Source organism: Protopterus annectens, chromosome 1.part2, assembly GCF_019279795.1.
Source record: "Protopterus annectens isolate FY-2018-M chromosome 1.part2, PAN1.0, whole genome shotgun sequence".
Taxonomy (NCBI): Eukaryota; Metazoa; Chordata; order Ceratodontiformes; family Protopteridae; genus Protopterus; species Protopterus annectens.
This window is the reverse complement of record NC_056727.1, coordinates 1020540000-1020558844: the sequence shown is the minus strand read 5'-3', so window position 1 is coordinate 1020558844 and position 18845 is coordinate 1020540000. Positions and strand designations below refer to the sequence as shown.

The following is an 18845-nucleotide window of genomic DNA, read 5'->3' as shown; positions in this document are numbered from 1 at the left end:
CAGGTCTTCAAACTACATAGAATAATAAGCTATAACAGCTCTTGGCCATATAACATGAAAGCACTACTGAGCCTTCGGTCTGAATTTCTTCACCTCCATAAACAACAAGTTTTGCATAACTGGCCACATGTACTTGTTCATCAGCTCTCACCTTAGCAAATGTGTTTGCTGACATAACATTACACTTTGAACCAGTGTCTACTTTGAGCTCAGTGGATTTACCACTGATCTGGACAGTACAAAATACTTCACTCTGCCAATAACTCTACTGCTTCAATCTTTTTCACCATTTACTGATACACCATCCATATAGAAAGTAGATTGCAGTCCTACTTGATCAACTTTTTAAAATGACCCTTCTTTATAACAGTGTGAGGCTTACTTGATTTGTAAAATTTTTGAAAATGGCTCCATTTCTTACACTTGTGACATTGCTGACCAAACGCTAAGCATTTCTCTCTTTTAGATTCATGGTTGGCACCATAATTGCAACAGTTAACATTAAAGCTTGACTTGGGTTTTGCTGACTCACCCTTGTACTGGACTGAGCACACTCTCTTTACTGAACTAGTCTTGGAACTTGCTAGAAGACTACGGGATCTCCCAGGAAAACATACAGGGGTGGCAGCTGCTTCTGTTACCCACATGCTGCATGCTGGTTACATTTGCTATGGAGCCTGCTGAAACTCTGCTGTTATCACTTGCAAGCATATTTGTGTGTCTTTCTGCCACTTTATGTATTTGACAAATCTCAATAGCTTTGCTCAGTGTTAAATCACTGTCACAAAGCAAAATCTTTCTCACTGCAGCACTATTAATACTAGAAACAAGCCTGTCCTTTATTAACTCATCTTTTAAGTCACCAAACTTACACATTTCAGCTTTTTTCTCAGGTCAGTAATATAAGCTGCAAAAGTTTCTCCTGGCTTTTGATTTCTTGTGTAAAACAAATGCCTCTCTATTGTAGCATTAGTCTGGGGCTGCACATTTCTCTAAATTTGCACTTCAAACACTTGGGGTCTTCCCTAGATTCAGCCTGTACAACAATATGATGATTTGCCCCTTCATTTTCACATACTGCTAGTGCATATACAAATGAATGCCCTCTTCCAATAACCTCTAACCCAGCTAGATTTAGAAAATGAATGCCCTAGTGCATGCATCGTTGTCAGAATAAGTTGCTTGTATGAATATATCGTATTCTTGCTCAAATATTCTCTAGTTCTCTACAATACTCTGATCAAATACAAGTGGTGATGGTTTTCGAACTCCATCTGCAATGCCAACAAATTATAGTAAACACAATGCAACTAAGTCCCCTTGTAAATATATGAACATGCACACATATACGTATAACAAAGAAATGTATGCCAGTAACTGCAAATATGTCCAATAGCACAGCAGGCCTCGTATGAATAGCTGAACTTTGCTAAATACGTTCCTTGGATACTGTAATACTTTTGAAATCACTGTCCTGTAAAAGTCACTTATCATTTTAAGAAACATTTCAAATAACTGCACTCTGCAAATAAACTGGGCAGAAGAAGCTCAGAGTAAAAAACATTTCAAAGTAACTGGACTTTGTGATTAAACAGTACACGGCACACTGAAATTTCCCCAAAACGGTTGTACTTTGCTAAATAATTCTGTATAGTGCAATAAGCACTCTGTAATGATGGCTTTTTTTGCAAATAGACACACCCAGCACAAGAAACTTTTGGAAATGGCTGTAATTTGACTACACTTTACGAAATAGTTGCACTTTGCATACAACAAATTCTCCAGAATAAATGCACAGTAATAAACATTCACTGTAAGCACATATACACACTTTGAGACACTTTGAACATCTCTAGTTATGCTATTTAGAGCTTTGATCAATGTGTAATAGTAATTTATGCCAAAACATAGTAATTTACCAAAAAACATGCAGTTGCATTGCTTTATTTATGGTTAACGTGCCCTTTTTGCCCTTTATTATTTCGTTTTGTTCATTTAATCTCTTTTCATGCCCATTATACTTTATTGTGCTTGTGTTAACTCTAAACATGCTTGTTTTACTTCAAACATGCCCCTTTTGCAATTCTGAGGTAATTCTGATCCCTTTATATGCTTTTCTAATAATCGTTTTGTCATATCGCTTAATTTTGAACATTTTGTTTGATTAATAAACTTTTTATGCAACCCGTTTGTTCAATAAACATTTCTGTGCTGTTTGCTTAGTAATGCATTCTGTACACTTGTAATGCTCCATTTTATCTTTTTTATAAAATAAATCATGCATGCAAGTTTTCATTACCTTTAGTTAGTTTCTGGCCTTTTTTTGCATTTGTTTCACTTAGTTCATCTTCACTGTTAACTCTGCACCTCGTGACACTGTAAAGCAGTCTCTAGAATCCCGGTTCTGACACCATGTTGCTCATCTAGTCAGGATGAAGTAGACGTACATTTTGGGTTCTTGTACAAGCAGCTTTATTATATACAAACACATAATGAATAAGGCTAAGTAACTTTAACTTATATACAGACTAGCTAATATACATGTTCACACTCTGACTGCACTTCTCAAAATGGCATTGAAGATAGCATGTGCTTGCTATTTATATGCACGTTCAGTCCTTGGAAATGCTTCTTAAAGGTACAACACAGCTCACTATTCTACACCAAGCATAGGCAGGAGTTTGGGCGATGAAACATTTACAAGTAGGGACCTTGGCAATGGACCATTTATAGGCTGCCTATGTCCATTATAGACATAGGTACCAAACCAGGGATGAATTTGCTATTCCCCATCCAGTTGTCTAAGTTACACTTCAATTGGATTAGAGAGGAACTCTGCTTCACATGGATGGGGAGCTTGTTCCAGAGAAGGGGTAATCTCTGGGATACATACTTGTGTCACATGCAAGTCTTTAGAATGGGTAATTCTGGTGTTTGTATTGCAGACATGCAGGAGGTCTATCATGTTGGGGTCTGACAGCCTCTTGTATGCCAGACATAGATCTCCTCTCAACAGTCTGTATAAAACAGAATACAGAGATAAGGCTCTGAGGTGGTCTGCATAGGCATGTTACTTATACCCTGTATTCCTTTAGTGAGGAACCTCTGTGAATACTCCAATAGTTGGATGTGCCTGGTTAGGTACATACCAAAGGGGGCATTGTATTCAGTGATAGGTCTGATGAATGCCAAATACAGTGGAACAATGACTTCCATGGACTTAATGCCATACCTTTGTTCATACATTGCACAACATAGAATGATTTTCTGACTACTGTAGACACATGATAGTCAAAGGCTAGATTACTGTCTATGTGTGTTCCCCAAGTCCCTGACTACTGGGTAAACTTTTATGGGTGTGTTGTCAATATGGTAGCTACTAGGAGATGATGACATCCCGAAAGACAGTATTATGCATTTAGAGGCATTTAGTTTTAGTCCATAGCTCAGACACCAGTTATTTGTTTCAGCTCTTCCTCTTTGTTTCAGCTCCTAATATGAAATCATCTGCAAATGTTGTCGGCTAGAGGCCATTGATATTGGCCACGATTTCAGAGAAGTAAATTCCAAAAAGGAACAATCCCAGGACCGATCACTGAGGGATTCCACTTGTGACTGGCCTCTTTGTAGAGGTGGACTCCCAAGTTCTAACTTCTTTCTAGGTCCTGTCTGTGAGGCAGCTGGCTATCCTGTGGGAGACATAAAGGTTTATACTTAAGCTCTTGAGTTTGTCAACAATGCCTTAATGTTGTATTTTGTCAAATGCCTTGGCAAGGTCAAGGTAGGCAGTGTAAACCATCTTGCCCTCATCCGTTGCTTCCCAAAGAAGTCCACCAGGTTCAGTAGGCATGACCTGCCCTTGAGGAAACCAAATTAAGTTAGGTCCAGTGTCTGGAGGTTTCCTATATTATTATTATTCATGATAATTCTTTCCATGGCTTTGCATAAGAGACTAGTGAGATTTATGTACCTGTAGTTTCTGTGGTCTGTAGATGACCCATATTTGTGCAGAGAGATTACTGTTGCTGTTCTCCATTTGTCAGGCATGAAGCCTACTTGGAGACTCCAGTTAAATAGCAATTCCAGAGGGACTGGTAGGCCATGTGTCATGCTATATAGAAGGCATCCTGGGATATTGTCTGGGCTCATTGATGAAGTGTTCTTTGTCTTAGAGGGAGCATTAAGGACTTGTTCTCTAGTGATAGTAGGGGGTAATTATATTTGATGGTATATCCTGAAAGAAGGTTGAAGGGGAGAGAAGGGTAATGTTGGAGCTGAATTTGTTTGCCAGTAGGTTTGCCATATCTTCTGGCTCAGTACTAGTGGCTCCATTAAAAATAAGCGCTGCACACAATTGTTTATAGCTTTTGAGGTTGTGGACATAGCTAAAGAATGCCTTGTGGTTGTCTTTTACCTGGGAGGCCAAATTTACATCAAATGTGGTTTTGGTGGACTTTATTTGTCTTCTGAGTTGTTTGTTTAGCTTGATAAGAGTGCTTTTATCCTGCTTTGTGCTGCACCTCCTAATTCTGCCATGATTTTCTTCCTTCTGTTATACAGCCTATTGATATTGTGATTCCACCAGGTGGCTTGTTTTTTGAGTTAGTTGTGTACTTCTTCCTGGTGGGATTTTGTGAACAGTTCTGCATAGCTGCAGTGTTTTCAGGGTTTATGGGGGCTTGACACTTTACCAGGTTATCACATAATAGTAGGAAGTTAGCCTTAGAGTAGTTCCTGAATGTTCCAGGATTAGCTGGGATTCCAGGTTTTATTTTTACATCAAAGGAGACAATTTTCTGGTGTGACCTTACTAGAGTAGACATTACACTATGGAGTGTACAGCACTCTCCCATATTACTGAGTACCAGATCCAGTATGGTTGCCACCGTGGTTGGTATAGTGACCATCTGGTCATGTCATATATGATTCATAGTCAGTAGTGTGGTAATTAAATATGATATATGGTTAGATGGTGAGTGTTTTCACTAAGTTTTAATAAATGTTATGGATTTCCTTGGTCATACAGGGAGACCTATAGCTTGCAAGGAAATGGTGTACGATTTTGCTTATAGTGATTTGACTGTGGAGAATCTCAAGTGCATTGTTCAATTTGACCAGTTTTGAGGTGTATTTATTTTTGATGTAAATCAAGACACCTCCACCTTTAGTCCTTGTCGGTGTAGTACCTAGTCTAAATGTGTGGAATGCATTATAGCCTTGAACTGCTGTTGTGCTCTTTGTGACTTTAAATCATGTCTCAGTGACTGCACATATGTCATCTTTCCCTAGGGTAAGAAGAACTTGTAGGGAGTGGAATTTTTTTAGACTCCTAGCATTGTCCAATGCCTTTAGATTTTCTTGGTTTTGACTTGCTATGTCAGACGTTCTTTCAGTTTTTCATTGTCTAAAAAAGCACTGTGAGAGATGACAATGTTTTAGTTAATATTCAAAAGCCTAGAGGGGAGAGGTGCAAACTATCGCTGGCAAAACAGTGTTGTCTACTGATCATCTCCTTCTATGATAACAAATATTGCACCCCCTTAGAGTGACACCAAAAACAAAGCCAATTATTAGTCATCTTCTGTTCATACTGTGGCATCATCGTTGAAGAAGGTAAAATGGTTTTCAATGCTAGTCTCATACCAGCCTGGTGCACATATTCTGAGAGTTCCATGATGTCTCTCTTCATATACTTCAGGGAAGTAAGTCTCAAGTCATTTAGACTCACGTGGACTGTGACTGAGTCATACTGGTACTTGGGTTACATTGACCTGAGTGCATGTGGTGGATCCTGGCTCCTGATAAACAAAGGAATATGACTTTCTCCTTACTCAGCCTGGTGAGGGTGCATTAGTGTGTCTCACAATGGAGTCTCCAATGATCAGAATGTTGGATTGTGTGGTGGCTAGACTTATGGGCTTAGATATAGAGGCTCCATGAGATGTGACTATATGTGTTAATGTGGGTGCTGTTTGAAAGAGTGCATTTGGGTCGGCTGAGGGTATTTGTTATGTTTACTTCATCTAGGAGTTTTGTTTTTGGTTTTGGAAGGTTACATTTAAGTGCCTCAATATATGTGGGTCTATGTGTCTGCTTTGAACTGTGTGCAATGGGTGCAGCGTGCATGCTACTGGCAACCTGATTGATTTTAGGAGTGCTTTTATGTTGGAGCTTTGGCTCCAATGACATTGGGTAAATACATCTCTCACATACCATATCAGCTTGTTTGATAATGAATTGGTTTTCAGTAAACTTGAGGCATTTTCTACTTTGCCTCAGGATGCCCATATCCACAAAGGTGGCAATGGGGGATAGTGGGAAAGTTCAAATCCATGGCAACAAGCCCTTTTTTATTAATTAGACAGTTGGAGTGAGGTTATATTGTCAGAAGTATCTGGACTGCAACTCTGGGGCAGTGTTTATCACTGCAAACTAGTTGACCTGTGGGCAACTAGGTACTGGTGAAATTTCAAGGGTACTTTTACAGGAAAAATGTCAACTAAAGGTGTCTCCATCTGTAAAAGACATGTCAAACATTAAAGAAAACTGATAAGAAGTCCCTGATAATTTATGGATGAAGTATTTAGCAAGGTATTCTGAAGTTAGGTTAGACTGCAGCAAATCAATCAGTACTTACTGAAAAGAAAGAATTAGCTTTGTCAAGAAATGATAGAAACATGGGACTCGCCTAAATGGCATCTGCCTTGCTACTGCTAGTGCTGGTCTCACCAGAGGTTCATGCTGCTGGGACACAATGTTCGTTTTCTCTTCTCTCACCAGAAGCAAAACAGTAGCACAAATCCCAAGATGAGAAACATACCACAGGCTCTTTGGTAATCAGCAATCTTGTCCTAGTTGATGCAAGTGTCTTTAGGCTTGTTGTAGCCTTTTCTTGGCAGATGGCTTGAATAGCAACCAGATGAATCAGGAAGGTCCATTTATAGACACTCACTTCTCAGAAATGGTCAGGAATAAATGTGCTCTGCTTCTTGTCCCCCCAGGAGCAAACTATAAACACAGAGTCCAGGCTGGCACCTACGAAGCAGTTGTTAGGCTTTTTGATGATGAGCAGTCCCCAGGAAATGATGTCCCTGTGTTCCTTTTTACAGTCGGACCAAAACAGAAGCACTAATCCATAGACGACTACTTAGAGCCAGAATGTGGGATCTCCAGTATCTGGTGATCTTGGAATAGATGTGCCAGGTTTCAAGTGTAGAATGAAAAAATGGGTTAATATCCTAAGAGCTGCAGTGTGAGGTATGCAGTTAGAGATGAAAGAGGGAGTAAGGGGGTGGTCACTTTGTATTCTGGCTCTGTGGAATACAGTGGGATGACCAGTAAATTTAAACAGCTGAAGGGGAGTAATTTCACAAAATGATAATTTTGTGCTTACTCACTGTGCTAAAGAAAGAGGAGAGGAAAGGAAATATGTGGTCAACTTCACATAAGCAACAAGAAAGTTAAGTTTAAGAAAAACAACAGCACCAGAGTGGGAAGGTGGAAGAAAATTTACTTTCTGTGTGACTCACAACTAACTGAAACTTTAGCTATCTTAGTGGAAAGCAACTAATTTTAAAAGAGCAAGATAGGATTGGAAGGGAGTGGTCACTTTGTATTCTGGCTCTGTGAAATACAGTGGGATGACCAGTAAATTTGTACAGCTAAAGGGGAGTGACAGCTGTGGTCTCTTTCCTAGTTTAAATGTGTAATTAAAGGGGGGAGTACAAGTGAAAAACAGTGCAACGAAAAATAAACCACAATAAACAACAGAGAAGAAAGCAATAAAGCAATACAAAATACAAGAATTCAAAAAACAGACTGACCTTTCCCACACAGCAATCTGTGGCAGAGTCTGAGTGAGCTTTTCCAGTGAAGCATTCACATTCATTTGGTGGCATACAGTTTCTTCCCTTGATGATGTTGGCTTCTACCCACATGCCAAAGAAGTTCACCATATCATTGTCAGCTGGGACAAAGCCCACATCCTTTAGACCTTGCTGTGTTTTTCCCTTTTTGGGTCTCTACTTGGCTGTTTGTGAGTCCAGAGAACAAAAGCCATCATAACTCCTTCTCAGGGTGGACATGTAAATAATGGCCATTCACTGCCATCCTTCCTAGTTGGCTCCTTTAGCTCCTGGGTTCACTAATGAAACCTACGTCATCTGGGTTAGAGGCCAGGCCATATACTTCTACACTGTGTAGGAGGCCAGTAGTGGGAGTCTTTATATAAAACAAAATTCTGACATCATTTAGTAAGTCAAGTGCATTTAAGTAGACTGCCATATTCATGTGGACCTGGTCATTTCAAACCTGAATTGCAGTAAATGGGAGCTTTGATTTTATGTTTTAAAGTGCATAGATGTACAAGTTGTGACAATAATCCTAAATGAGACCATTTCAAGAGGTTGGGTTCATATTTGGAAAGGAGGACAGGAAAAAGTTGAGGCACCCAAAGAAGGAATCTCAATGGTCAGTGTAGGAGGAAAGAGACAAAGGACATCAGACTGTTCAGGTATGAACTATAAGGTGTGGATTTTACTGCAGTTGAAAGTGTGATTCCATTATACAGGAAAATAGTGGAGGCCATTCAACAGTACTTCAGAATTATGAATGCAGTACTAAACTTTGAATACAGACATTGCAGAATGCATTCAGAAATTAGTCAGTAATATGGTAAGGGGGCTAAAGGTCATATAAAATAGCAAAAATGATATCCCTCATCATTTACATTCTAAGTGAAAGTAATAAGGATATATAAAGATGAAATTATTCAAATGCTGAATTAAAAAATTATGGCAGTGTTAAATAGCATATTTGACAAATCATGGGGGTGACTTTCAAGTCTGAAATGCAGCAAAAATACTTGGATCATTGAATGCACTGCTGTCGAGGATAGTGCAGATCTGAAGGTGCAGATAAGTATGAGCACTTCAGATGTGGAGGACATTTTAAAAAAGATGGCATTGCTCTATAAGGAAGACTTATGTAATTGGATATAATCACTATGAAAAAATAAAATAAAATAAACAGCATTCATTGGATATGACATATAGAAAACGGGAAATGGGAGGCTGCTGCTGCTGATGATGACGGATATGCAGTATCCTTTCAATTTTTTAATCAAATTTTAATTTTGAAACATAACAGAATTCACACTGGAAATGAAACTTGTTTTACTGTGGCAGGCAAAGACCCCATGACCCCATCCATGCAGGTGGGTTTGGGTCCTTTACCCATAATACTTAATATGCTCTGAGGTCACTGTATCTCATGGAATGGGGTGCATTCTTACAGTGGCTTTATTAGATCATTATTCATTTCAGCAAAATACACACTATCAGCCAAGCAGCCATTTATTAAACATTATACTTTCCTTTTCTGTGGGTTAAGTTATACGTTTGTATGTTAAAATAATAATAATAATAATAATAGGTTATTAAACAGTGAAATCTCTGTAGTCAATGCAAACTGCTGTTCCTGAAATCTTATAAAGGATGCCAATCTTTATAAAGGATAGCCTGCTTGAGAGTCCAGGGCTTACATTGTTGACTTTATTATAACATGTAGTCTATGTGCTGGTTATATCTTATAACTCCATAAGGTTAATGTAGTTCATAATATCTTCAGCGTTTAGGAAACAAGCTGATGATAACTGCTAGCATTAGTTTAGTTGCAGTGATGATAAAACAGAGAAACTTAAAGAATCATAATGTTCACAAATGCAAGAAGGAAATTTCAGTGAAAGAGTAGATGCTCATCATTCTGTGCAATGGAGTTATGTCAGAAAGTCACCTCTGAGCTGGATTAGGGACCTGTAAAAGCACAGGTCATACATATTCTGGTATGGTGATTTTCTAATCCACACTAAAGGTTTTACCATAAGTCAGTGTTTCTTAAGTTTGTGAGATAGTGGCAAATACAAGTGCCAAGGTCTTTACAAGACAAATGTTGAGATAGTGGTCAGATAAATTCTAAAGATGTTGTTTATGAGGGCAGTATACTGGTTGAGAAAACAGAGGAATGTAAGGATACTTTCTATTTATAAGTATACAAAAAATGATGAGGAGGCATGTGTGGTACAGGTATTACTTTATACCCAGGGGTATTATGAGACACACACCTGGACGGCAAGCAGGAATATCTACAGGATACACACCACCGGAAAGTTTATTGAAATTACAGCACTTACATTTATATATATATATTTTTTAGTCTGAATTTTACATCTCTCAGTTTAAGCAGATGTTTTGTGTTGTATTTTAATGTAAAATAGTTCAGATGCCCTTTTTAACTAAGTGTTGTAGAGGATTATGTTTTTTAACTATGTGGAGTTTAAGGGACCCTTCTGTCAAACTCTTGTGTGCTATTGGACAGCCCACTTTATAAACAAGTGCTATCACTAAGTAACACCTCATGTAAGTTATGTCAGGTGAAAGAGTCCAGATAAGTCATTTATATTAGTGTTTTACAAAATGTATAAAAGTTTCCCAGGTTATAAAAAATAAAATAAAAAAAAAGTTAAATATATTCACAGAGTTAATGATTTTCTTTCAACTACAAGAACTGAATAGTTAGTAGATGCATGCAAGCAGCAATGCATCCTACCCATCACTTTTAAGTTAGTTTACTTGATAATATGCTTGTTGCCTTTATTTAAATGTAGTTCCAATTATAAATTTTCTGTTTTATTTCTATTTTATTATACAAATATATTCATGAAGTGTTTTACTTTTGTTTATTATAGCTTTATGACACTTTGGTTAAACATTACCTGGCAGAGTATTCTTACTGTGTGTGTGTGTGTGTGTGTGTGTGTGTGTGTGTGTGTGTGTGTGTGTGTGTGTGTGTGTGTGTGTGTTTGTAATATGAAATGAGGAGAGAGGTGTTTTCTTTTGCTATGGGGACTGATTTAGCTTCATGTTATTCAATTCCTGTCTATTCCTACATTGCTCCATTGTGGATATGTGAAGTACATAGCATTCCTTTTCATCAGGAGAATTTTCTTTTTTGGACACCTTTTACTATTTTCCAGTTTAGTAGTGCAGTTAAATGTAAATTATTTGTGTGTTTTGTTTTTCTTACCGTAAATGGTATATATTTTGCGTTACAATCATTATTAGTGTTTTTGTTCTTCTTCATTTTTTTAGTTTATTTTTTATGTCAACTTAGTAACTGATTTGATTTGTGACTGCGTGTTTGTCACTTAATGTTTCTTTCTTTCTTTTTTTGTTCTTTTGAGAGCATTTCTGTGTTTGATGCTTTTTCCCTGCTAAATTATTTTTAAAGATGGTAGTAGTTTGTTAGATTGGGAGTAGGGATCTGTGACTGAATATGAGGTTTAAGTGGCCTGCGCTATCTTTCTGCTGTGCATATAACACATTTGATGCATGGGTACATACTCAAGTAGCAATCAACCTGATTTTACAGTTTTTCTAACCCATTTTTGCAATACTAAATATTTGGCATGCTTATCAGCCTCAAAGGAAAGGGATAGTGCAAATTGTCCACTCTCAAAGAAATGCCCAAGGGTAGCACAGGAGTTTACTGTCAGAAACTACAGGTGTCTCCATTTATTTAAGAAAATGTTTAAATATATATGTATTTACACACACACACACACACACACACACACACACACACACACACACACACACACACACACACACACGTGCACACACCACAATATTGTGTCTATATCTGCCATACAAAAATGTTGGTAACAAAGAGAGTTGTACTATGCTTGTCTTCTGAAAAAGAAGGTGAAATGTCTAATATGAGTGCTTATTTCAGAAATAGTTAGCCCAGAGGGTTACGGCCATGAATAGCTAACAAGTTTCATGTTCTAGCCTATCGTTTGATGCATTTGCTCCTCACTTAGACTGATCACCTAAATCACCTACACACAAGTACTTGTGGATCGCCCATGAAATGTAACAGTTGTCACTAGTGGACTTACTGGTTAATAAAAAAGGTGGCACTGTCTTTCTACAGATGATTGATAACTGTTTATCTCACTGACGACACTGCACTATTCTGCACAATTGTAAAGCTAACACCTCATGGAAATGTGGGATATCAATGATCAACTAAAAACTGACAATAATATTATAAGAGCAATTTAGCTTTTATAGCTTTCAAAGTGCATGTTATATATATATATATATATATATATATATATATATATATATATATATAGTTAATTTCTATGGAATTTTTTTTAAATGCAAGCATTTTATTTAGGTTTCATTGATTTTATGATTTTTCCAGCAAACAAACCCAACATGTTGCAAGAGCAATTCTAAATATTTAATGAATGCTCTCCTTGAGTGCCTGTTCTATACCAGACAATAACAAAGGAAAATGTAACAGAGGAGGGAAGTAATGGGAAGTGGTCACAAAAAGTAATATATATTCCTTTTTCATTCTATAAATCCATATTCAAACAGGCACTTTATGCCACCTTTTGGAATTAGAAACAATAATTTGTGCACAGGTCAGGTGTTGGTTTGACTGCTGCAGTGCTCTTTAACTTTGGCTAATGGATAGTCACATGGGTCATGCAAAATTCTGCTGCAACATTTGTGACCAGCACTAATAGAATTTATTCACATCATACTGGTCTTGTGAGATCTGTATCAGTTGTCAGTTGCAAGCAAGTGTATATTTAAAATGTTAATTCTCATGTACCCTGCCCATTACAACCAAGGTCCTCTTTGGTTAAAGGAACTGCTTAGAACTTATCATTTGACAAGACACGTCAGCTCTTTAAGTGATGAACTCCTGGGTGTTTCATGGACTCATTTTTAGACCTCAGGCAGGTTGCCTTTTGCTGACCTTTACTCAGTTATATGGAACTAGCTACATTCCTTGAGTCCAGCAAATGACTAAGTACTCTTTTCAGATATCCCTAAGATAGCATCTTTCTAGGATAGTCTATCTTATCCCCATGGGAGCTACTGCATCTAATGTACAATTCTTATTTTATTTATGATTTATGGTTATTATTCCAACCTGCAGTTGTTGCTTTTTTTAGCTGTGTCATTTTTCACGCTTAGAATGTTAAGAATTTAAACATTTTAAATTAATGATATGTGAAAAATAAATGAGTAGGTCATGTTATGTTATGCACAGTACCATACCATTGAGAAAAATGGCTTTCCACAAAAAAGAGTGAAAAAATGTACTTTTTACTTACTACTTATTCGCTTAGGCAGCACCCCTCCCCACCATATATCCTTATTTCTGTGAGATGGACATCACAGAATGTTAAAGTAGTTATGGGGAAATGTCTGAAGAGAGGTTCAATGTTCAGAGTACTTATTTTTCCCTTTAAATACTTCCATACTAACAGTAATGCCATGAAAATGCATTCAGTTATCCTTCCACTTAACAGACGGCCTTGTGCTCTTGATGTTTGATAGAACAAAAAGCCATATGAAGCATTTTGTCATTCTGTTCAGATAATTATACATACTATATACACTGAAGGGAATGGCTGGCCTTTTAATACTCATGTTATTTTTTTATTGCAGCTGTCCCTCGAACTAGTGCAACTCAGTGCAGTTCTGTTCCTGAACCTAGAAATGGAAAGCGAATAGGGAATGACTTTTCTGTTGGCGCCATTGTCCGTTTTGAATGTAGTCCAGGATATGCCCTTCAGGGATCTAGGGTCATCGAGTGTTTGACTGTACCAGAAGCTTTAGCTCAGTGGAACACATCGATACCTTCTTGTGTTGGTAAGTTTTCAGGGTTTTGTGTATCTTACGTATTTTTTTATTATTATTATTATGTTATTGTTCTATTACTTGTATGTTATGTGCTATCCATTTGGGTAGAACTCATTTTCAGTGGAGCAGTGATACACTCTCCAAATAAAGTGTCAGCTGCTTTCATGAATACAGCTGAATAGTAACTGGTGTGTGGAAAAATGTGAGCCTTTAACAAACAGCAAGAGCAAAAATAAAGGGGAAAGAGTATGTTTGCTGATGTAAAGAAAGACACAATTAGCAGCTATATTGATCTGTGCAGTCTAAATAGAGTGATTTAAAGGGAACATTACACATTCTGCACAGCTGAAGCCTTGTCTCAGCAATGCAAAATACTATCTTCTTTCAGTATTAGATGAAGGCAGAGAAGCTGCCAGGTAGTTAGATAAGCAAGGCTCCCAACATAATACATTTAAGTTTAATATGACATTAGGAAGATGCAGATTCCTTAGTTTTCTATTTGGCATTTCATAATCACCAGAAACCAGGAAGCAGAACAGATGTTTGATGGGGGGAGGGGCTACATGAGCATACGCTTAGTAACATTGGTTTGAAGCCCAGGGCAGGTGTGGGGTAAGCCTCTTACTTCCCTACCACTCCCTGTAGCTAGTGTGATACCTAGTACTCTTTTATCATCTGTAACACTTTGCACTGATTACGTGGTGGCTATGGTATTGCTATAATACTGTGTCCTAAGAAGAAATGAAGGTTTTGTGGCTGCTTTCTCAGATATAGGGACAGATATCAACGTGTCAGCTTCTTGACAAGATGAGCTGAGTCTTGCATGCAGGCATGCTTTTGTCTTCAAATGTGCTTCCTTTTGTTTTTCCCCATATTAATTGAAATTGGAATTAGTCCCAATGGAAAGATCAAATCTATCAGTGGTACTGTTAGACCCCTCCAGTTTGTACCTGCACTGCATATAACATCTACGTTTAGACACGTTAAATACAAAACTTGTCCTTTTAACATTGCTGTCATCATGCAAAGCAAATCTTACTTCCCTCTTACATCGCAAATTTAGCTTGTGTAATGCATTTACAAATGGGAAATGGCATATTCACAGAATTACAATGAGCAGTCTACAAGAGTATCTTAACCCTGCCCAGAAAACTGTAGAACAATTGGTGATAACAGGTTTATTTTCAGATGTAAGGTTTCCATCTTCTCAGCTTCCTTAAAATATCACTCCACAAAAGCACCAAAAAAACAAAAGCTTCATTACTACAATGGGCATGAGATGTTGCAGATGGACATTACCAAAAACTCCTCAGCAATCCAGTTTATAATGTGGGATGCTGTCAGACCAGCAATTAAACGACTCCTGAGGTTTCAGTCACTCAGTGACACAACATCTGATCTGCTTTCTTTTTTCAATATGTTGGCAGAGTACCATTATAATAAGAATTTCTTCCTATCCTCAAGCTGCGGCATATCTGTTGCAAATTGAAATCAGATACAGGGAACTATGACCAATGAATACATAGTTAAAATACATTTTAGGATGATTTTCTTGTAAGTATCTTTTGGTTCATTATTTTAAGTTTAAAACTGTATAATCATTGTGGTCCTCCTGTGCAAGCCTAGTTTTATAAAACACTAATTTATCTCAATATTAACACTTGCATTCTATGGATACACTGTGTTTTTGTAAAGACATAGTGTATCAGCTCATTATATTCATTAATTAGTTACATATTCCACTAGGTAACTCCTCCAACTTCCTCATTTATGTGTTTGTTTCTGATGAGCAAATTCTGTTTGACAAAGTGGTTCCTTACATGAACAGAAGTATAACCTACTGTAAATTCAGCATTTACTTCATATGTTGGTGTTGGAAGTAATAGTTACTAATATTATAATAGGACAAAATACTTCCTGAAATGCAGGCACATTACAGTGCACAACATTCACAGATTTTAATGGAGTTTAATGGAAAGCTGATGTTTTAACTTCCTTAAACATGCACGGGATTAAATGATTCAATGTACAGGCTCTACATTAATGTGTTTGCAAATTAACAGTACGATGGCCTTTTGGGGAAAAAAATGCTGTCAAGCAGAACGTCAAGCCATGTGCATTAATTCCACTTAACTACATAAGAATTACTTTGCTGTGTTCAATTTCTAATACCTCGCTTGATGGAGAAGGTGAGCCCCTGGGAGGTTATGGTCACACAAGTTCATAGCCAATGAGAATGAGTGTCGCCCCTTTCTATTATGTGAGCTCTGTTAGCAGGAAAATGCATTTATAAAGTATTTCCATCACAAACCTCACTGCCAACAAGTTACTTAAAAATAATGTAAAACTCATTTGATGTACAAAAAAAAAAAAATAAATTTTTATAAAGAAATGCAACAAAAACACCAGAATAATCCGCAAAAGTTCTGGGCAAGTATCAATAGATTGCTTTACCCAGGTTAAACCTCAACAACAACCCCACTAGGTAGTACACAGGAAAACCCCAAGCAAGCTGCAAATGCCTTTAACACTGTCTTTACAGAAGCCATTCAATCTCTAGTGAACCAGCTATCTCCTGATAGCTCTACCCTTCCTACCGCCTATTCTAGCTCTCCCCCTACATTTCAAATGCAACCCATCCCAACACACTATATTTGCAAACTCATACATAAACTAAAACCTTGCACTCCATCAGCTGACCAACTACCTGCAGAATACCTGCAGAAAGCAGCTAAAGCAATAGCCTATCCTATAGCCATCCTTATCAACAGAACCATTAGTGAGGGAACAATTCCAATAATCTGGAAAATCTCACACATTATGCCCCAACACAAAGTGGGAGCTCTAATGGACACTCTAACTACCGACCAATAGCCCTACTTTTCACCTTAGCAAAAATAATGAAAAAATGCATGCATAAACAACGTCTCAACCATCTAACTAAAAACAACCTGCTTGTTGAGTGCCAACATGGCTTTAGGCCATTCCACAGTACTACAACTGCCCTCCTATCCTTCTCTAACACCATCAACAAAAATAAAAATAGCAACATTCTTACCTCTGCTCTATTTATTGATCTTTCAAAAGCTTTTGATATGGTTAATCACCACTTGCTCTTAAATATTCTCAAATCTCTTTCTCTCGACACTCAGGCTATAAAATGGTTCAGTTCCTACCTCAACAATAGGCAGCAAGCAGTGCTCTGGGAGAATCACCTATCTTCCCATCTGCCTGTCACACTAGGTGTACCTCAGGGCTCTATTTTAGGCCCTCTCCTTTTCTCAATTTTCATCAGTGATTTAGAATTAGCAATCCCTCAGGCTATTTGTATACAATATGCAGATGGCTCGACAATAATATGCTCAGCCAATTCCTCATCTGAACTGCAATTAAAAGCACAAACAGTATTTGGCAAAGTAGAAACATGGCTTCTGCAACGATGCCTCCTCTTGAATCCAAAAAAAAACAAAGCTCCTACTTTTCACTCCTACCCACAAGTCCACACAAATAGATTTCACAGTTACATCTAACAATGGCACACTCATAACACCTGACTTAACTACCAAAGTCTTAGTTGTTACTATTGACAACCACCTCACCTTTGATACACAAATAAACAATACAGTAAAAACAGTCACCAAAAAATGGGTTTCCTCTACAGGATCAGACATTTCCTTATTTCACCTGCCAGATCCAGTATTGCCCACTCCCACCTAATATCTACACTTCTCTATGCTTCTCCTATCTATACTAACCTGTCAAAGAATAATCTTCTAAAACTGGCTAAATCCTACAGCAACATTGCCAGATTTGCCACTGGAAAACCCTTCCAAACCCATCACTGCCAAAATTTACAACAACTAAGTTGGCTGGAAGTCCAGAATCAGCTTATGTTTAACCAACTTGCAATTATCCTTAAGACCCTGTACCAGCCTCATAATACTCCAACACTATCTTCCCTTGTAACCCCCAACAAAAACCTGAACACCTTACATTCCTCTGATAAACTACTAGTTAGAATGAGCAAATCCAAAAACCTGGCTGGTGACTCTCTCTTTTCAAATACAGCTGGGAGACACTGGAACCTTCTTCCTAGTGACCTAACATCACTTTCCTCCCTTACTATCTTCAAACAGAAGCTCAAAATCTATCTTAAATCACACTGGCTCTGTCCTTCTTGTAACCCTGACTAACCTTTACTGTAACTGCCATACTTTCTCTCTCTTTTCTTCTTCTTCCATTCGACCTCTCACTCCTTGTTACTTATTTATGAAGAAATTAGAATGTAAGCTAAGTAAGCAAGATATAATGATTATTTTCTTGTAGAGTTTTAACCATATAGTATCTTAAAACACTTTAACTTGCTCTGTAAATAGAAATGAACTGAAAGAATGTGCTAACAGTGAAGTGACCAATAGTATCTGAAATCCTCTGTTCAATATTACATGTATGTTGTTGTACATTATATATATATATATATATATATATATATATATATATATATATATATATTTTTTTTTTTTTAAACTGTTCGGAGCTTTTTTTTTTTTTTAACTGTTCGGAGCTTTTCTTCCCGGGCCTCTACTGAAAAAGGACATGTATCCAGTTACACTAGCCTGGTCAACAAATGTAAAATAAAATAAATGTAGTCAGTTTCTCAGCAACTTCACCACATTGATTGAAAAACTGCACAGTGTACGCTCTGGTAAATCTCACCCATATTGTCACCTCATAACAAGACTAAAAAAAGCTAATGATGACCCTAAAGCCAGATCCTTTGATAGCACTTTGACATGCTCACTGTTTTTTTCAAACCATTTTCAGTGAGTGCCACACTTGAATAAAAGAAGCAAAATTAAACTGTCTCTTACAAGAGGAGCTTTTGAACATGTATAATTTTCATATTAAGCCGCACCCTTTTTCACGTCATGAATCATTTGGTTCCAAAAGAATTTACCATTTTCAAGTTTACAACAAGCAAAGTATATTATATAGAAAATTAGTATGCAATGGGTGGAAAATATGGGGGAAACTTGCAGGATTAGAAGGAATGGTGGATATAAATGGTGGGAACATTCCATGGAAGGTTGCCATTAAAGGGAAATACAGTCCTGCCCT

The 18845-nt window shown here is 37.4% G+C and overlaps 1 protein-coding gene across 1 annotated transcript in view; it reads left to right on the top strand.

Moving 5' to 3' along the window:
• The window catches only part of LOC122792225 (CUB and sushi domain-containing protein 1-like), a 3080606-nt gene that overhangs the window by 1577130 nt on the left and 1484631 nt on the right, over positions 1–18845 (top strand). The window contains exon 29 of the mRNA XM_044059969.1: positions 13533–13736. Within this exon, the coding sequence (XP_043915904.1) occupies positions 13533–13736 (204 nt within the window). The remainder of the gene's footprint in view (positions 1–13532; positions 13737–18845) is intronic.